Source organism: Cavia porcellus, unplaced genomic scaffold (genome assembly GCF_034190915.1).
Source record: "Cavia porcellus strain 051 isolate PalLab524CR breed Dunkin Hartley unplaced genomic scaffold, mCavPor4.1 scaffold_15, whole genome shotgun sequence".
In the NCBI taxonomy this organism is placed as follows: Eukaryota; Metazoa; Chordata; class Mammalia; order Rodentia; family Caviidae; genus Cavia; species Cavia porcellus.
Window position 1 is genome coordinate 26,320,301 of NW_026947498.1, and position 22,087 is coordinate 26,342,387.

General features: G+C 35.0%; 1 protein-coding gene across 7 annotated transcripts in view; it reads right to left on the minus strand.

The window, feature by feature from the left end:
* Positions 1-474: 474 nt before the first annotated feature.
* The window catches only part of Robo1 (roundabout guidance receptor 1), a 1,010,950-nt gene continuing 989,337 nt past the window's right edge, over positions 475-22,087 (minus strand). For all 7 annotated transcript variants that reach the window (XM_063224749.1, XM_063224750.1, XM_063224748.1 and 4 more), the window contains 5 exons: positions 18,840-19,246; positions 15,659-15,811; positions 9,235-9,543; positions 3,286-3,482; positions 475-2,106 (listed from right to left, as the gene is read on the minus strand). In XM_063224749.1, the coding sequence (XP_063080819.1) occupies positions 2,092-2,106; positions 3,286-3,482; positions 9,235-9,543; positions 15,659-15,811; positions 18,840-19,246 (1,081 nt within the window). In that variant the 3' untranslated portion in view covers positions 475-2,091. The remainder of the gene's footprint in view (positions 2,107-3,285; positions 3,483-9,234; positions 9,544-15,658; positions 15,812-18,839; positions 19,247-22,087) is intronic.

Sequence of the window (22,087 nt, forward strand, 5' to 3'; positions counted from 1 at the left end):
ATAATGAATAATAATGTGCAACCTGGTATATGGCAGATATTCTTAAAATTTTACATGAATATGTAACACAAAATAGATATGGAGGAGTAAGCATTTTGGACTTTCATGATCTTTTTGTTGACGTAATACAGGTGGCTCTAACTTTACAAATCAAGTTTATCATTGTTCAGTCCTCATTATTTTAGAAATAAGTCAAATTCAGATACAAATATATAAGCCCAAATAGTAATACTTAATAGTTACTCTCTAAATGAATAGCTAACTTTAAGCTCTGATTCGTTTTACATTTTTAATTTTAGAGGAACTAAATAAGAATTTTTCCTCAGAAATAAAATTTAAGAGTTTATGAGGCTGAAAATTTTCATCTTTTGATAATACAGTGGTGAAATGCTAAGACAAAACGACTTCGTGATTAAATGGAATTAATTTACTTTGATCAGCACACAATGAAAAAATCAACACAAGAAAGAATGATGTATTTGAGAACATTTTTAATAAATAATGTGACAAAATTACTTTTCTGATTATTGGATTTTCAGTATGCAAAATTATGGCTAAAAATAAGAGGCTTCTTACATGAACATAATGAAAACATTAATCACATGGACTGTTCCCTTAGTTCTGCACACTCTTTCCATGGAATTCTCTCAAATTATCTAAATGAACACATTTAGTTTTTGGTGAACACAGGCTTTTTTGTGGTTCAGTTTTGTTTGGCTTTGTTTTCAGTGGGGTCAGGCCTAATACCTGTATATGATTAAATGTACATTGTTTTCTTCAAATAGCACCAATTATAAAGTCAATTAAATTTATAGAATGACAAAAAAGATCATAAAAATCTACAATCAGAAGGCATCTTTTGGCAATTCAATGCAAGTAATGCCTCTATTTGAGCTTATAAGGATATCTTGTAGGTTTCAAGATTGGCCACAACAAACTTAAGTCATTGTTTTTCTTTAAGTCCAGGAAAAGCATGAACCATCTGGTTATGGCCCACAATAAAGTATTCACGTTACTTCACCATCTGTTACCATTCAAATATTCCAAATACAAACATAGAGCATTAACGAAACAGGTTAAAAACGCTTCTCAACATTTTTCAATAGACAAAAAAGGTTAATAGTTACAATGGTTTACAAATAAAGTTTAGTGATTGTGCTTTTAAAACCAAAAAAAAAAAAAAAAGATTAAAAACAGTGCATTACAAAAACAAAAATCAAACAAACTTCCTTAAGTGGCACTTGAAAGTTGAACTGACACTACCAGAAGAAATTTAGGCCAGTTAAGACAGGGATGTCCTTACTCAATTGGTCATTAAAAACATCTATTTGTTTGCAATATACACTTATAATTGCTTTTGATTGAAAAATAGAACAAAGTTTTTGCTAGGCTTACTTGTGACAATGACTAGACAACCAGAGATCCAACTGGCTTAGCCCTAATTATTCAAAAGTACATTTCCAGTAAGAATATACTTCAATGACTGAAATGAAGACAAAATAAAGTACCACCAGAGGTTGCAAAGAGCATATATTTACAATGTTTCTACCTCATTCAAATTGCTTGTAGTTCTGTTTGCTATATTTTTTAGATTCTCCCAGCAGTGGGTGGTATGAAACGATTCCTTCTAAAATCATGTTAAAATGAAGAATGCTTTAATTTGCATTAGCAGTTGGTTATAGAAAGATTATACTTTGAGAGCCCTTGGCATGAGGTTGATTATCAACTTTGTAAGTTTGATCAATATTTTGCTATAAATTGGCTTTGTATATAAGCAGTGCAGTGCCATATCTCAGGGGAAAAATCTTGCTGGCTGATGACTGAAGCCAGATGTCAGTACACTTCCTTTGCTGGAAGTGAAAAAAGTTCCAAAAACAAGGGGAAGAGAGAGAGGTTCCTCCTAGATTTAAGGATCAAACAAAAAAAACGTAATAACATTTTAAAAAATGGAATCCCAATAAGAGGAATAAAAACGACAATTGGTACATTCTGATTGCACTGAACATCTTATCTGGCGTTGTGTGTCATCAGACATGAGGCTGCTTGAGTGACAATTTTCACATTAGATCTCGAGAGCCTCTCTGCTTGTCTTCAGCTCTCAGTTTCCTGTGAAGAGATGCATTATTGTTAGACTTCAAAATAAACTGTAACTGTCTCCTATTTATTTATGAGCACTTACTCTTAGAGTGTAATGTGCTTTTTCACCCATTTGCTGGTATGTGCTGATGTGCTGGAAAGTGCTTGTGAACACAAAATCATTTCAACTTTCATTGGTTTCAATCACAAACAGAAGAGTTCTGTAACAATTACCAAACTCTGTTCAGCACAGAGTCCTGACGCTGTGGTGATGGGGAACTAAGGTCTGAGAAGGGACACCCTGAATTTTCTAATCCCCTACACCCAGATGAACGGTAAGGCTCTCCTTTCATTGGTTTTAAATATGGGAATTAACTATGGCGACTCCTCACCCCTATCAAACATTATTTTTCTTAAAAGTCAAAAGATAAGTTTGAAAAAGTACTTCTCTGACATCATTTGTGAGAGAAAATGCTATTCATTTATTACCTTTGGGTGATACTCAATTAGACATTATTATTTTCATCTTCTATTATGAAGTTATGGTTTCACCTTCAAGTAAGCAGTTATTTGATATTAAACATTATTGTAAAAAGAGTTCATTATGAACAACTTTTATTAAGTGCAAAAAGGATAATTTTAAAAAGATAAAAATTAATAAAATGTGATTGCAACCTTTATTTTAATAATTTTGTATAGAATCCAAATAAGGAGGAAATGTTTGACTCAGGAAATTTTCCTCTTCTGAGGAAATCAGTGTCACAGATCAGGTATTCAGAAGAGGGAAGGATTAAAACAGCCAATCAAGCCAGTCAATTTAACACTGGTTATCACGAAGGGACAAATATCATGGATAGCTTACCTTCATTCAAATCACAAACTATCACCTTGTCAGATTTTTATTAACATTGAATTATTCATATATCTCGATCAACAATTTTTATTTCCCATACATATATCTTATTTGAAAATGTGCAAATTAACATAAAACCTAGCTATGCAAAAAGTTGCTACTGCCATTTAAATTACAAAATACATTTCAGGGAGATTTTAAATGCTCAGAATTTTAGTTTTTAGTATCACAGAATTAGGGGGTGGAAAAGCCTGTGATAAAATAGTAATATTCCCCTAATGCTGATGGATGTTCCTGACTTTCAAGGCTGACCAAACATTAGTGCAATATTTGAAAACTTCAAAATTTATACTTACCTCTAATTCTTCATTATTCTCTTCTGCTCTTTCATATCCTCCAAGTACTTGCATTTCTGCAATATTTCTTCGACCTACATTTGCTTGTTCTCTTTGTCTGCTTCCTGATCCTCTTGATGACATTGAGCTTGAGGAACTGGGATCTCTGGGGTTATTTGATGTTGGAAACGTAGGTCTACAGTAAGGTAGGATATCCTCTGTGTAATAAAATATAATAAATGCAGGTGAACAGTAGTGTATGAGTCCACTGTATAAATCATCATTGATGTCTTTCTGTAATTTTGAAAGGGGAATCTTGGTAGTAGTGAGGAATAAACGAGAAAATTATAAGTATAATGAATAATACAGCTCTCTCTTTTAATACTGCAAATAAAAAGCCTTATTATTTTCCTTGCTAAAGGTTGGGGATTTGTGTATCAATCTCAGACTTAATTGGGACCAGTGTCACTAGAGGAAATAAAACAGAAGTGGAGCCAGTTTCCAATTCTAACATTTACGTTGTGATCTCAGAGTATTTTAGACTTTGATTTCTACTTTTCAAAAAATGATAATAGAATCTGTATTTAGAAAAGCTTTAGTGTTGATACATAAACAGATGGATAAAATCTGAATGTAAACTATAATCATTATTATAAAGAATTTGTAGAAACCAAGCCCAGCTTCTTCAACTACTAAATTGGGGACAACCCTGAGTTGACTCTCCACCTGCTGAAATATGATTTTTCATTTTCTTTGTAGATTTCTGAAACTGAGAAGCCTGTCATCTTTGCAAACTTCAGATAACAAGGCACTGTAGTTCATTGCTTTTTCTTGGGTTTCTATCTCCATTTTAAATTCTCTGTTTTAAATTTAGTGCTTTTATTCACAATGCATGATTCAAATGATTGCTTTTCTCCATTGCTGGTGTATTTTACACTTTGGACACAATCACATGAAGAAGTGGTTTTTCTAACCCAGCCACCCTTCATGCTTCCTATGCTACCCACAATGCCTGAATGAAAACTGATTTTTCCCCCGAGTGTCCACTGGTGGTCTTTCTAGTGGAAGGGGAAGGGGAAAGCTTGCTTTTAGTTCATCAGTCATTGCTCCTTGATCCCTGCATCAAAATGTTCTGTAAGCTGAAGTCATCTAATTATGAAGCCAGTTACTGCTCCTCTCAATGAAATCTTATTCCTTCCCCAGTTCCCACTTCAGGAATCTGATGAGGGTGGCTGCTGGGACAAGCCCTTTGCAGTACTTGGTCTCTGGTTACCTTCACCTTCTATGCCATTTGAAAACCTTTTGCTTTTTGTTTAGCTTTGTTGTGATACAGTATGTAAAAATTATCTTGCTAAAGCTGTGCCTTCAGCCTGTTCTTCTTCCTCTGTTGATTGCTCAAATGAGTTTTTTCAAAAACAAGTTGAACTGAGGTTTGTTTTGTGATTCCCGTTCACTCTCAGTAAAATCTAATTATGCCTATATTATAGATCTAAAATTGAAAAAGACTGGTAATGTTGACCCAATTTCTGCCCCTATTTACTTTGGGCTTCTTGGCTTAAACATTAGCATTTTCCTAGTTTCTAGTACTGCTTTCTTCCTGATCAATCTTTTGTTAATTCTTTTTATTTTATGGGGCACCTCTTACATATGAGTGCTCCACTGTTTTCTTCTGCCCCACTAATCCTATGTGACTTAATCCACTCTCATGAATTACCATCTTTTCTAGAATACAGCTGTCAATGAGGACAGGTTCTTGTCCTTTTTGTGTCGAGAGTTTCCGGCTTGACATACTAACAGGTCATCAATAAATAGCTTTGAATGAATCGGTAGGCAGATTCACTTGTTATTTTCCTGATGTTTAACATGTATCTGTATTTCAGCTCCCTGAGTCTCTGGCTCCTGCAGCCAGCCCAGTTCATTCCTCACTCCGGATATATGCGAATCTCATTATGCCCACTCCCTTCCTCCACTGTCTCTACTCTAAGACAGGGAACTAGGTCACTAATCATTCAGACACACAGGATAGAAAACTGGAATTGTTATAGATTCCCTTTCAAAAATCTTCCTTAGCATAACATTTAAACTTATTCAAACATACAAGTAATACTGATTGTGACTTTTGAAAGTCTCTGGAATTTTTCCCATCACTGTCCCTACTCCCATATTCTGATTTATATTTTCCACACCTTGTGTCTGGGTGTTATACATATCTAACAGGGCTCCGCCTCTTGAGCTATTTCTTTCTGAATTGTATTCATTCCTCAGGCTTCCTCTCACATCATCTACAGGCTCTTTAGGATTTAAGCTTTCTACCTCAAAATCCCGCCTTCACATCATTAACTGCAGGTTCTGCATTTCTTAGAGTGTCCTCAGCAGACCTAAAAACTCTTCATGATGATTTTTCCACCAGAACAATCTACTTTTTTCCCAAGCTAAATTTTACCCATCCTTAAACATTCAGCTTACGTCTGATTTCTACCAGGAAATATCAAATTTTTTTGCTAATATTACATCTTTCATAACTCGGGGATAATTGCCGTCGTTCTGCTCACTCAAGTATCAGCATCATGAAGGTACAAAGAAAAGAAAACATATCTGGCTGATTCTGCAGGACTTGCTTGACTGCATTGAAAGCTCAGTGGTTAGCAGCAGTGACCTCGTGAGGCTATGGAAAGCTTTAAGAGATAAGTTTAAAAACTATAGCTGGGATTTAGCTGGGGGGTGTGGGGCTGGGGATTTAGCTCAGTGGCATAAGCACCTGCCTTGCAAGCAGGCAGTCGTGAGTTTGATCCCCAGTACTGATAAAAATGAAAAAGACAAAAAAAAAAAAAAAAAAAAAAAAAAAAAAAAAAACTATAGATATTCTCTATCAGCTCCTTGGAGTCAAGATTCATGCCTACACAAACTTCAAGACTTAAAACTACACTTTAAATAACAACACAGGAGGAGTTTGATAAATGCAGAAATAAATTGAACTGAGGTAAATGTCAGCAAAAAGATCAGATGTTAAAATCTCGAAGACCACTCTCCTTAATTAAAAGGAACCATTCATTACACATGTAAATAGGGTTGCTTTTTTCATTATAAATAATATAAATTGAACTATGAAGGTGAAAATTACATCAGTGAATAGAAAGGATAACTTAATGATATATATCCACAGGGTTTTGGCTCAAATAAAAACCAAGGAAAATGGGACACGTAAAATTTATCTGGCGAATGTATCTTAGTGCTTTCTTTGCTTCTAGAGTATTGGTTCTTATTTTAGTTCCTTGTTAAAAATAACTTTCTAACATAAAGGTAAATTACATTTCTGATATTGACGTAAATATTTTTTCTTCATTCTGATTCTACCACACTTTCTTTTTAGGTATCCAATGTTTTCTCCTGAAGAATCTCACTTACTTTGGAAGAAGCTGGTGTTTATGCCAGAAATTCATCCGTACTTTCTGGCAATGTACATCATGACATAAGAACAGTCACCATGAGTCAAAAGTTCAGAGCTAGGCCACCTTTGATGTAACTGATAAAGATAAACTAGTAAAACCAAATGTACTGACACATGTCTGTAATCCCAGCACTCTGGGAATAGGAGGCAAGAAGATCCCAAATTCCAGGCATGCCTGGGTAATTTAGAAAGACCTTGTATTACAATAAAACAAAATAATAAAATAAAATAGAGCTAAGTACAAAGGCCCTGAGTTCAAACACCAGGACATACAAATAAACAACAAACAAATCCACTGGCAACATTCTCAAATTTTTAATGTGGTGAATTGCCAAAGATTCCTGTGGTGGCACACTGGAGACATCTGTGGGAAACATAGAACTATATTTTTCACTTGCATTAAGAATGTGGGCTTCAGTCCCAGGACAAAGTGAAGCTTCCCATTACGTTGAAAGGACTCACTGAAAGAACTGAGCAGATAATCACCATAAATAAAATCTTACCAAGATGTAATCTATAAAAATATAACAAAGTGTCCCAGAGCTTGCCAAGATTCATTCCCGTGTCATTTTATCCATCAGTCATCAACCATCTTCCTTTTAACTTCATCTCTCTTTTAACTCCATCAATCATCTTCCTTCCCTTGTATCTCTTCCTCTTAAATGGTTTCCCCACCTTCATCTATATCACACTGTTCAATTTCAGCACTTCCACTGATTCTGCCTTCCTGCCAAACCCTATTCCAGCCTTTCTTCCTCATTCCAGCCTCCTGGAGCTTTGTTAATCACCTCCCTTTGAAGATCTCTGTTCAGTTCAATCTTGCACAGTCTTGTTCCTATTCTGACTGCTAGCCTAAAAAAGTTTTTGTTAATGTCACCCATGGATGATACAGCCCAAAATACTTTTCCCATATGTTAGCATTAGAATTTCACCTCTTAGGCATCTTATTCACCTTATGGGAAATTTTCCTCATCCATATTTCCTAGAAAAAAAATTCTGGGGTTGCAGGGAATGGAAACCCAGGTATCAAGCATACAGGGCAAGCCTAGCACTGAGTTACAGCCCCAGTTCTAGGATACTATTTTGAGTAGCTTGGGAATCTCCAGGCTGGGTATTCGCTGTTCCCTTTACAGAATGTGGATTTTCTGCCACCATCTAACTATGATGATGCCTGACTAGTGTTGACATCCTGTGACATCTGAAAAGAGCCTAAGAAAATAATCAGTTAAACAACTACAAAAACAGCACAAGCCTATTTGCACAATGGTACCTTGTTCACAAATTTCATTCTTTCAACAGTTGTGTCACAAACCGAGTTACAGGAGCACCGAATCAAAAAATGTTCATTTTGTGGGGGTATCTGATTTGGTTCTTATGTATTGGGTTTGCAGCCAGAATCATACAAGGCATTAAATTCAAGAATCAAAGTGCCATTGTATTCTTTCTACTTCCACATTCACTGACTTTGCATTAGAACTTTCAATTTAGCTTTCTGTATTTCACATGGCAAGTAAATGGACACAAACTGGGCTTTTGTTTTGTTTTCCCTCCCAGAGAATGGGTGGCCAGATGCTTACCAACTTATCACTACTGTGATTCTACTTGGTTTTTATAATTCACATACCATCACCTCCTCTATATTGCTCATATTAAAATCCATTCTCTACTTAAAATTTCCTCATCATATTGGTCCAGTTATTCAAATTCTTAATAATTTTCTTTAGTTCTATTTTCTTTTCAACATTTTAATCAGTTCAAAACAAATTATTTTTCCTTGATGAAACTTACGCTTTTTTTCTTTTTTTGCTTTGATTCATACAATTGTGTTCCTTTAGTTATACACAGTCATATAATTAATATTTGAATAACTTTTTAAACTCTATTTCAACTTAAATTATAACATTTCATTAGTCATCAGGGCCTACTGGAGCTGTCTCTGAAGCTATTTTCTCCTTTTCAATCATACTATTTTAATTCAGAGCTGTTAAATTTTGTACCTACATTAGTATTGTGATGGTCTACCTGATTCCAATCTCTTCATTCACTAGGGTTTTCTAAATATCTAATTATGCCACTTCTCATTCAAAATTCTTTTCTGGCTTAACAATGTCTATATCATAAATCTCAAGCTCTTTAACAGTATCCCTGGCTTTTCCAATTTAATAATATTTCTAGTTTTAATCCTAAGCATCCTATTTTCCAGTCAAACTGGAAATCTTTTTAAAACAAATACACATTTTCACACTCACATATTCATTTCTCACCCCATTTCCTTTACCTGACATCTCCTTCTTTCAGCCTGTTGGAAGTCATGCTTTCTTTAAAATCCAAAAGAAATGGCACCTCAGTGGGGAAGCATTGCATTGGAAAGAATTGCTTTAGAGTTATTTGGGCAAATGCCTGCCTCAATTACCAGCGAACAAATTTCCTAATTTTACCACTTTTCATTGGCCCTGTACGCCTAACTGTGCTTTTCAAACCATGTTATGCTATGCTTGTTTACTGCTGGAAAAAAGCAGTACCTTGGATGAGATGCGTCTTTGCTGGTGGAAGGTCTCGTTTTACTGCCTTATTTCCACGTCCTTTTCCATCATTTTGTGGTTCCTGTGCTTCTCTAGGATCACCTGGATTTGTTCGCATGTCAGCAACTTGTCTTCCATCCAGGACTTCTCTCCCTTTGTAACTGCCTCCTTTTCTATCTGATGATCTGTCTGTTCTGGCTTCTATTGAAGGGAGTTTGGGCACCACGACAGGTCGTACCTCCAACTGTGCCTTGGATTGGACAGTGGGTGATTTAATAGCAGGTGGTGGCACAGGAGGAGGTGGAAGATCTAAAAAGAAGCATGTAAGACACTGTAATAGTCTGGCAATTACAAAATCATACAAATTTAGGATTATCATTGTAGTCACATTCAGCTGTGAGACACTGTATCTTAATATGGCAATTCAAAGCAAACAAAAGGTAAGTGCAACCATTTTAATGTATTCTCATCATCCAGTAAAGGATTACTGAATGATACAGTTGGAATGTAGAGGTTATCCAGTAAGTGCTGTAACTTCTCTGAACCCAACATGGCAGAGTTTCCCAACTGAATCTAGCACAATGTTGTTCATCCCAGATGCATAATCTTATACCTCAGATCATGACTTCAAATTGCTTGAGGCGGGCACTTAAATTGGGGCTTACCTGCTAACTCTAATATAGCATAAATTCTTTCTTATTTTGTAAGCAAGGAAGGTCCACATAAATTTTAAGTTATTTTCAAGTTTCATAGCTAGACATGATCAGAAACTAGAAATGAATGCTCTTAGATTCTGATTTTCCAGTTTAGGCATCTTACCATTACTCCATTCTATTATGGGTGTATAATTTACCATTCATTGATAGACTCTCTCCATTTTATATGCATCTAGAGATTTAAGTGAGATACTTACTGTAATAAATACAAGTTCATTTCTTATTCTATGTTAAAAAAAATCTATGTAGCTATGATTTATGTAAATAAATAAATAAATAAATAATATGACATACCAATTTGTGATTATCACTTTTAAATTAGTAGTAGAAAATTAATAGGTTTCTAAGGTTAGATTTTTCTAGTTGTAGTACACAGAAGTGGTCAAACAAAAAGGGTTTCAATCTAAGGAACCAAGAGGTTATTCTAAAGTTTACATAAGCAATGGCAGGACATGAAACAGTGCTAGTGCCCGTTCAAACAGAGAGTATAAAGTATGCTTGAGATTAAGGATAAAAAATCAGTATTATTTAACAACAATGAAATATAGTACAGGAGAACAAGAGCGAATCTAAAATGACTTTGTCCTTAGTTGGCTAAGTGGTGAGAAAGACATCACTGAAGGTATAAAATGCAGAAATTAGGAAGGACTGTTTGCAACAAAAGAGTAAGCTCATTTTTAGAAAATAGAAATAACCATAGGAGTGCTCAGTTTGAGAAATAAAATGGGCAGTTACATATAAAATCTGAACTTCAAGAGAGATCAAAACCAAAGAAGCAGATTCGGGCATCACCAGCATTGCTGTTTTCAGTTGTCAATGCAATGCTTTCATATTCGGAGAGTAAGATCTACAAAAAAATAAACTAGCAGACATTCATAACACATTAAGCACTTAGTAGTATAAGATGAGTTGAGATTTTGAGTAAAATTAGAGACTGACGTGATATTGTATTCTAAAGCTAAGACGTTAAAATACTGGACCTTGAGAGAAGGAAGTCTGAGCTTCGATCTCACTGTCAGCTGTCTAAGCATCGCATCATCAAAACTAAAGTTTAATGTTCATTTATTTGTTGTGGGGTTTAGTGGTTAGCCAAGTTCTAGTGTCACACTGTAGGTAGCTTCAAAATATTATCTAATACAACAGCCAAGGAATAGCCAAAAGCATTAATTTCCCTTTGATTCTCAACCTTTGTCTTGCAACTCAGATTGTTAGTGTCACTAGTGCATGAATGTGTTCCCTGGTTCACTATTTCAATGGAATTTTCTAAAACATACTTAGAAGCAAGTACTCTGATGGAAATCTTCCCTTACCTGTTACACATGAAAGTTAACCAGAAAGGTTGAAAACAGACTGTACAATGTGCCCTACAGCCTAGAGATCCAAGGCACAGTGGTTTTGAATGCGGATTGAATCTGCAGCTGATACTAACAGGAGAATCTGCAGCATCAGGAGAATCTGCAGCTGATACTGACTGAGAAAATACCTAGAGGCAGCAAGAGTCAGTGATGATAGATGCATTTCTGCATTATCTACTTGCTATAAACATATATTCTGTAATTACAGGTTATCAGAAAGTGGATGACTTCTACTATTTTCAGACCCCAAGATACCTGAACTTATCAGACACCAAAGCTGATGACTGCCACTATCATAATATTATACCAAGTTTTGGAAACACATGCCAGATATTTCATGAGATGTCATTTAGAACATAGGTTGAAAGTAAAAAAAGAACTCAATAGTGACTCAAGAATCCTAACTTCCTGTACATAATAGCCACCATATTTAATTGATAATTAGTGGAAAATGATAGCAGTACTGATTTGTCATGCAAACAGATGGTGAAGTAAAATTTTATTATATAGTATAAGTTGATTATGAAGTCAAGCCTAGAGTTATAAACAATTCTTTACTTTATGCAGTGATAAATCTGTAGTATAAATAATACTACTATCATCCAATTCATAAGTATTTCAAGTTAAATTTAACAACAAGGATTAAGGACCCACAACATTATATATATATATATATATATATATATATATATATATATATCCATTTTCTTTCTTTATGCAATCATATCAACACTCATTTCTTATATGACTGTCCAAATAGCAAATTATATTGCACATAGGGTAAAATATAAGAACATGTACATGTAGACAATTCTGCCAGCACATTGTTAACTCACTAAAGAGACCCACCACTATTTATTTAACTGCTTAAAGTCCCAATTAATGATGAATCACATCAAAATAATATCATTACAAAGAGAATAGTGAATTTATAATTTATGAAAAGTAGGGTTGGAAAATAGCATAGATTTTGTATGTAAGTCAAGTATGGAAATGTGTTGCAAAGCCTGAAAAGTGGGGTTTGAAGGAATCCATCACAAAGTCCTAGAAATGCACTTGTGCTTTGCTTTACCTCCGTAATACATTGACTAATAAATATTCATATATTTTAATCATGTCCTCCATCTGGGTTAAGCTTAAAAGTGGCAAACATGAAATAAATAAATAATTAGCTACTGCTCTCTGTGAATACCATATGCAGTGCTGTGCTTGGCATCAAGCATGCCGTGTAAGTTGTGCCGTAGTGCCGTGCATTTGACAGGGGCTGTTAGGCTGTTATAAACCACACTGTGCCCCCCCCCCAATCCATAATACAAATCTAAAACCCCAGTACCTCTGAATGTAATTGCAGTTGAACTTTTTAGAGAGAATTACATTAAAAATGGGCTCACCAGGATGGGCTCTAATCCAGTATGACTAATGCTTTATCAGAAGTGTGATCAGGATGCATTTACACTGAGAGAGGACTATGGGAAGACACAGGGAGATGCATGCCAAAAGCCAAAAGAAAGAGGCCTCAGAAGCAATTAATCTCAGTGACACCTTGATCTTGGACTTCTAGCATCCAGATCTGTGAGAAAATAAATTTCTCTTCTCTACGGCTCTAATCTGTAGTACTTTTTAAAATAACCTACCTAGCAACTAATACAGGGGTTAACTGACAGAGGTCATCACAAATGACGCTTTATCAGTTCAGATATAGCTATTCTATTCATTTTACAAAGTTTATACAATTTTAGCAAGGGATTCACAATTGGAACAAAGCTTATAAAGCAACGGTAATATAAACTCAAAAATATAAACTCAGTGTGTCGTATTATGGACATAGTTCCGATTGTAAGACTACAGACCATAATCAAGTCACCAATCAAAGCCAATACACTGCTTTTGTGAAAATGAAGAAATAAAAAACAAAAACCCACAAACCCCTTCTTGCCTTCTTATTGCTTAATTTACATTTTATCAATTGGTATTTCTTTAAATTCTCCTCCTTTATTCTTTTATTTGTATAAAATATTTCTCCTCCTCTCTACTTTTACAAACTTCTAAAAAATACAGAGGGGGAATCTAAGAAAATAGTCTGTGAGTAAATGATTTTTGTTTCCATGTCCACAGAAGGATCCCAAGATCCCCGCCTTCCCCACCAAAAAAAAAAAAAAAAACAGATGAAGAAAAAAAGGAAACGTGCATTTTTTTTTACTAGGTGCATTTAAGAAATATTTATATTTTCGTGACTTCAATGAATCAATATGCATTATGGGATATATGTAAAATAGCACATTACTTTATAATTCTTTCCTTTCATGGAACAGTGAGCATTCAGAGTTAAATTCAAGAAATATTAATATTATTTAATGATGTGCAGATAGTAATCAAAGTATTCAAAAAATTAAAACTATAATTTAAAAAGAGCTTTAGTCATTTCTCCATTTTATTTATTTTTGTGATAACGAAAATAACTGTTAGCTTCTAATTACAGTAAGACTAACAATTTTGCATAATCACTTTGTGAAATGAATGGTAAGAAATCTAAATAATATTTCGCGTTAACTCTTTGGTTTTATGTATGCTTCGGTATAGTTCTTGGGAGTTCCTGAAATTAAACAGGGAACATAACTTGGGTGTTTCACCATTCAACTTACTAGTTCTTATTCAGGGATTAGTGAGTTTGTGCATAATTATTAAACATACTAAAGTACTGCAGAATGCTAATTTTCTTTTTCTTTTTTTGGTACCAGGGATCGAACTCATGACCCCGCACTTGCAAGGCAGGCGCTTATGCCGCTGTGCTAAATCTCCAGCCCCATAGACAACAATTTTCAAGCACAGCATTATTCATAACTGTGATGCTGTATTCTCTAAGCTGGTATGTTTACGTTATTTAATGCATTTCTAGAAGCATGCTCAATGCCAGACTCCCCTCCAAACATGTACAAATACGAAGTGGCAAGTGCTGTTTAAAGCTTGAGGCCAGCCTTTTCCTCATATATTCAATTTAAATGTGTTTATATCCAGGCGTGATGTGTAGCCAGTTTTCCAGTGAGAAGCACTCTTCTAGATAATAAAAATTGATAAAACAGCTATAAAACTTGTGAAATGCCATGACAGGGGTCCCATAAATGTAAAATGGCTGGTAGAGTTTGGGGATTCACACCCAGTGTTTGTCTCTTCGCAGAGGCAGACATGCACCGAGCCACTGTAATAACTCTTCACAGTAATATTCTGCCAGTTCAGTTTCACTGACAAGAGTCCTGGGCAGGAGCCAGGAGGCCCAGGTGCGCTGTGTCATGCCAGTATTTAATGTAGTCTAATATCAGATTGAGGCTGGTGAGAGAAAGTACTCAGAATAAAGTATAGATAATAGCACGGACATTGCAACATTATTTGTGTTGTCATGCTGTGAGCTTTGTATTAAATTTTTCTGTCAAGTGACAGGAATCACAGGGAGAAGCGCCCCCAGAAAACCCTCCTGGTAACCTTGGGTAAGAGCTAGAATATTGGGCTTTCGTATGATAACGGCAAGGGATGACCTTTTTTCCACATTGCTGACTGGTAAGAACATCTGCATCAGATAGTGTTACACAGGATCAGGAGGTGGGCAAACATGCTAGCAACAATTGTTTTGCTGTCCCTTTAGCAAACTTAGAAAACTTGACAAGATGGGTGAGTCTGAGAGAATTTATCTTACATGGATTTCCACAAAGCCCATGGGGCTGTTCTATAAAACGAGAAGGTGGTGGTTTAATAAATGCTGGGCCACCTGAGGCATTTTCATTAAAGGCTTTCCCTAGACAACAGCAGAATGTCTGCATGCCCCCATCTACCAGGACAGTCTGCATGTTTCCTGTTCAGGAGGAGCTGACACTGTGCATGAAGACGTGAGGGAGCCTTTGGATTTGGTGAGCACGGTGCCTGTGATGCCCCGAAGGTTTACATTCATATCCAAACAAGTTTATTCCCTTGTTTAACTAGAATCTTGTAAAAAAAAAAAAAATGAAAAGCAAAATCGAAATACTTTGTAGTATGTATCAGTCACTCTGACAGAAGTTAATCCCTGTGTCATTACTTTAGCTATGGTCTTGTCCAGGTAGTTGACACTATAAAATAAACTTCCAAAAGTGTGAAAGCTACACATTGTTTCAGTTTCTCTTAAAGAGCGAGTTTAGTAGAAGACAGAAACGACTAGAGATGCTCAGGAAGATAGAGAAGTAGATCACTCCTGTAGATAAATGAAGTACCATTCGTGAATGTTTAATGTAATTTCTAATGTCAGCGAGCACATTTACTGGGTCTAGAGAGGCAAGGAAAATAAACGAGATCCATAGATGCTTTCACGCGTGTCAATGGGCTTACCATCTGGGTAGGCCTCCCTGCGCAGATGCCCCGGCTGGTGTTTTTGTTTCTTGGCCGGTCTGGCTTTCTGCATCACGGCAGCGCTCATGTTGCTGTCTGTAGATACAGGACTCGTGGGCCTAGGGCACTGAGATGCGTGAAAATGTCGTCGGCCTAGGGGAACAGAACAGAGCCAGGCCCATCGGGGAATTTTAATCATCACAGGTAAAGCACAAGCAAATCACAAGAGCTAAAAACATTCCTAATTTCAAAAAGCGTTTAGCTTAAATCTAGCAAATGAAAGACTGCACATTTCCTATACTAAGCACTGGAGAAATAGCCTAAAATCCTTTCCAGACATTTTCTGTCTCAGTTTTCTTTAACCATGCTATTTTTATTTTACTAAAGTCCGTGGTACCTATTTGCTAAGGAAAACCATTGCTATTAGTTTTGCAAGTAGTCTCAAAAAATGTTATCCTTAAACAAAAATATTAATTAGATATTTGCATAATATATTCAGTGTTGCTTTCTCAAGAGGAAAAGTCAGGGTCCTTAAGAAATTCATGTTTTAAAAATGAACTATAATTATTACATTTCTATTTTAATTAAATATACATTTATGGTAGTTTTTGAAGGCAGAATCCTAGTGCTTTAGTAATGTTTTTAGGTATTTCTTTTTAGTTGGTCTGAAATTGATCTTATTTACATATTTAGGACAGCTAAAAATCATTTATATCCATTTTCTATCCTAAGATACCTGTCAACTCTATATTCTTAAAGTGAGCCTGCCAAGACTTCTGTGCTCTGGCTGTGGCAAAAGGCAATATTTGGTTTTTATTTTTGTAGAAACAACATTCTAGTTAGGTACCCTGGGAACTAAATTTACTAATCAGACATGGTGTATTTCATTGCTCTCAAATTCTCTGGCTCTCTCACAAGGATGACGTATTATATCAGGCACAACATATTTCATCTATAATGACAATGAAATTGTTGACCCTGTATTGACCTTCATTGTTTTGGTGTCTAGAAATTCCAGTCACATTCTAGAACTTTCTATTGCACCAGAAGAAATATCAAATATTCCTTTTGATTATACACAGGAGCAGCTATATACAGTGAAATCAACATATTTAAAAATGCTAACCACAGCATGTTAAATAATAGACATTAATGCACCCAAGTGCAAAACATTGTGATTGGATTATTCATTTACATTAACTTCAAGTCACATGATAAGCACCATCATGTTCTGAGAACACTGTAATAGGCAGAGACCAATGCATGTTTAGTTCATTATAATTAAACCACAAGTGCCACTAAATCACAATACAATAAAATGTTAAACCAAATTCTCTTTAGCTATGATGGAACCTATTACAATTAAAGTTACATATCCATGAAAACAGGACTAGGGCTGAGATGGAACTCATTATTCATTCTATTGTGTAAGGCCATCCGCTGCTTCTCCCCTCTGAGGCATAAGGTCCTTTACAAATGAATTTTTAGTATTATTTCTATATTCATTGATTCAATGAATTGAAACACACCCTCAATACAATTTGAAACTAGCAATTTGTGATGCTTAATTTCGTGTATTTATTTTTTTAGACTGGGGGTTAAAAATAAGAGAAAACCAGCTATATAAAAAGTTAGATTTTATTTACTTATTAAGAAAGATAGCTAGGTTTCCATATTTTATTACATTCAGTAGCTACTGGGAAAAAAGATATGTGATTGAATTTCATAAAATATAGACCTGACTAAAATAATGATACTTTCTATAATAATAAGATTCTGGATAAATAATTTATAGAGATGACTTTATGATGTGAATAAAATTTTCTCTGAATATATTTCATGCTCATAAAAATAATAATTACTATAATATCTTAAAGAATTTAGAAAATTGCCAATGTAATAGTTAATAAACTATGATAAGCAAAAATAAAACACCAATTTTAATTTGTTGTCATGGTCTTTTCTTTTTCTGAGGTGTATCTTTCTTCCCAATCACATTTTTTACTCTACTTGTATATTTTCTTGGCTAGCAGAAACACACATGCACACAATATGAGATGAATGTATTTGTATTTAAACATATAGTCATTCTACACAATTAAAGCCATGGGATAAACATTTTAAATTTAAATCATTTTCTTTCTCATACTATTTACTTTCTATGGATAAAAATGTAAGACTGGATGTATGTTAATTAAAAATGTATGAAGAGAGTAGTTAAAATACTTCCACAAATTACACGTTTTGTTGTTTTAAAATATTTTAAGACATATACTAATATTTAAAATTTGTGCACAAGTTTATCTTAGATCATAGCAAAGCAAATTTTGTAGTATTATCAGTTTGTTGCTTTTTTATAAGAATCATTTTGGTTTGTTTTGTGTTCTGCATAACTATTTTGAAGATACAACACCCAGTATGTTAACTCTTGTTTTCTCTTATTTCTTTGTTTTTTTCACAAAACAAAAATAGGCTAGTAGCAATGAAATAAGGAAACAGGCAAAATATAACACATCTGGATCAATTTGCTGTCTCAAAATTCTTAAGATTAAAAGTGTAAAACATTTATGCTCCAAAATGTATGCATGCCACAAACATATTTATACCTTCCAGTTAAATTAATATCCTACCTTAGAAAGACATGAAGAAAATGGGCTTTAAGAAAATAGCCCATTTTCCAGTGGCTGAGTATCTAACTGAGATATTTATCTATTTCTTCTACAGAATTTCTGATTAAATAGAATAAGAGAATCAACAATAAAATTTTTTCATGGTGACAATAAATTTGTCATGTGGATTAAAATTAGTTATAACACATATTTAATAATGCAAACTTCATTTGAAGATCCTTTAAATTATACCAATTTCTGTAAAACATAAATACACACCCAGGGACACACATATATGTATCTATTTGCTATGACTATGTTTAAAACGAGAACATTTCAGGTAAGTCCTTATCACTCACATTAAAGATTTATTAAATGAAAATAAAACAAGTGACTTTAAAAGTCTGGTCAAGAAAAAGACAATAGCCCAGCTAAGTCCTATTCTCGGACCTTAGTTTCCTTACATAGTAAGGGCTTCACTTCACATAGGACACAGCTCACTGTGAGGACCAGCACCTAACAGTCACACACTGAGTGTTTCTTTCCAGCCCGGTGTTGACAGCTTGACTCACCAGCAGCATCCTGCATCTGACGTCTTGCCACTTTCAGACCCGCATACTCTGCGGCTGCTGCCACTGCCTGGGCAAAATCTGCATCAGTGAAGAAGGAGCCGTCAGAAGAACTAACACTGGAACGGCCACTGGAAATGTTGTCCTCCTCTGAGGCTGAGCCCCAGCCATTGATCATGGACCCAGTGACAGAGCTCTCGAGGTCCCCAACACTTGAGGCAGGGGTCTGCTCGAGCCCACGTAATAAAAGCCGTCTAGTTTGCATTTTAGCAACTTCCATGTCAGCTTCATCCTCTTCCTCTTCTGGTGCATCTGTATCCATATCTGAGACGAGGGGCCCTGAAATGTAGCCATAGGTGTGTGGTGGGGAGATCGGTCGAGGTGGAGGAGGAGGACTCACAGTCTGCCGTCTGCAAGAAGAAGAATAAATAACTTTAGATCAGCTCATCATGTTAGATACAGAACAGTATCCAAGTACTTTACAAGCACTCTACTTCTGCTATCTAATTTGTTCAAGGGAGGAAATTTCCACGAATTAGAGTAAGTCTAATTTGGATTTATTTTGAGTTGTATGTACCTCACAGCCAAAGGCTGTCCTAGACTACATTTTATTAAAGTTTAATAAAAATATATTCAACTATTTAAGTTTCCTTAGACTTTATCATTTGCATTATATTCAGCTAAAAAGAGGAAGGCTTCACTGACTTTGGAAACACATGCCTATGTATTTGTCCTGAAGAATTTCCAAGATTATCAATTGATTACTTCCAAAGACATGGGCATCAGTCTTAAAACAGTTCGTTCCATTTGTATTTGTTTGTCCCTCCTGCTATCTCAAACAAATGGAGTCATTCATCTTGACTGTACACAATAATATAACATTGCATAGGATTAAACAATATATATGCAGCATATGATGTCAATTCTTTTAAATTTTATTAAACTTTAATAAAAATCTATAGAATCCATGAGCAGCATTTCTCTGGTCTACTCAATTATATTTAATTGATAGTTATTAACTATTTTAAATACTATTGCTTTTACTGGTATTCTATCATCTATGTAACAATATTCTTAAAGGTAGTATTCCTAAAGTCTTGAAAATAGTGAAAAATCAAAGGTTAGGACAAACTTAAACTACTGCACAACTAATTCTGCAGTTGCTAATAACTGGCTTAACGATCTTGAACTTGGTGAGAACATCACTAACACCATCATGCACAGTGATTATAAGATGCCTGAGGCAGTAGAGAACATTTGCACTTGAGAAGAAAGTGAATACATGGAAACAAGGTATCCCCAAGTGAGAAGAAATGCCAAGATAATACCTCGTAAATCAGATTCATGCCTGCGAAAAAGGAAGACATACATACACCGCTTTCTCAGTGGGGCGCTTGGTCCAAGACTTGCTCAACAGTCTCAATGCGGCATAAAATATTTTTCTTCAAAGAATGCTGTGCTGTCCTAAAAGGGCTGCCAGGTTGACGGAGCTCAACGAAGTCCCAAAGCACAACTGAAGTAACTTAAACTAATGCCCCTCCCCTATGACCTTCGAGACTCATAGACTAAGACAAGACAGAATGACTATTGGGGTGAACCAAGGGAAAGAAAAGTTCTTCATTTCACTTTTTCTTTTTCATTTTTGTTCCCTCTTTCCTTTTGTATCTCACCAAAGAGGCAAGAAGAAAAAAGGAGTTAAAAGCAGAACGTATACCCTTATTTGACAGCACCAGTCACAGAGGTGCACCTTGCAAAAATGTCTAGGAATGCACGGTTAGGTTTTAAGTTCAGCAGACTGGGTGAGAAAATAAAAATAAACCAAAAAAGTACAAATCTAAGGTGAGGGCCATACAGGATCTGGTGAAGCTATCTACTATAGAGAGGGGGAAAACGTCAACGGCAGTACTTTTAGGACAGCATAGCAATTCTCTGAAGAAAGGTATTTTATGCTTTTTATTAAAATGAATGGAATAGCCAGGGATAAGGCTCAGGGGCACAAGTGCATGCCTGGCAAGCGTGAGGTCAAGAGTTTGATTCTCAGGACAAAAGAAGAAGGTGCAGGAGGAGGAGGAGGGAGAAAGGAAGAAGGAATAGGTGGCGGAAAAAAGAAAAAAGAAGAAAAGAAAGAAAAAAGAAAGAAAAACAGAAAGAAACTAAATAAAATGAACGATACACTTTGTAAACCCATTTTAGTAGTACAACCAAAAATCTGAAAAACAAAAGATTATGGGAAGATTATAGCTAACTCAAGCACTTTACTAAACATCTTTTACAATGTTCACTCAATTTTCAAAACTTTCTGAGTTACTTTTTAAATTATTTTACAACAATAATACTGAAATTCAGCAGAATTAAAGTCTACGCAAAATTTCTCATAATTGTTATGTATCAAATGCAGAATTTAAATCCTGATTTCATATCCAAAATCATGATCTTTCTATGAATGGTGATATTACAAATACACACACACACATCTGTATTTATAGTGCATATTACATATGTTTGAAAACTAAAGAAATATAAAACAGCATGCTATCCTGAAAAACATATATAAGATATATAAGTGTGTATATACATACACATATGTATGTGTATATGCATATTTATGCAGTTTATATGTCATACGTTTACTGTGTATACAAGCACATTATTCTCTATAAGTATATATATTATTACATATTTTTGTGTACACATGTTATACATGTAAATTATACATGTCTTTAATATTATACATTATTTTCTATTTCTGGGTGGTTTTAAATGTGTCTGTGTGTGGCACTAGAAGAAATATGAAAAATGTGCCAAGGCTGAAATTATTTAAGAGATTAAAATGGATAATTGTTTCAATGTGGACAGTGCTCTACACACAGGAGAAAAACTATTGTTTAATTTGGAGTGCAATAAAATACCATACTTAAAAATTTAATTTACAGTCCTTTTTGCCTTGCATATCCACAATACCACAAAACTTTTCTTTGTGAAGACATGTAAAACTTTTTAGCACAAAGGGAATTATTTTGACCATCAATAAAGAGAACCAGAATGGCCAACTTTGGTATGAAAGGATGCCAGCATTGTTGTGTGGATAATTTGGATTCTGTAAGAGCAAAAATATCCTCATGTTAAACAAGGGCTGGTTTTAACTACTACCACCCCATGCAAATGATGAAGACTGAACAATTTATGCAAACCATCTGTAAACGAGGCCAGCCTAGGGAATGTGTGATAAACATGTACAGCTTGAAATACGT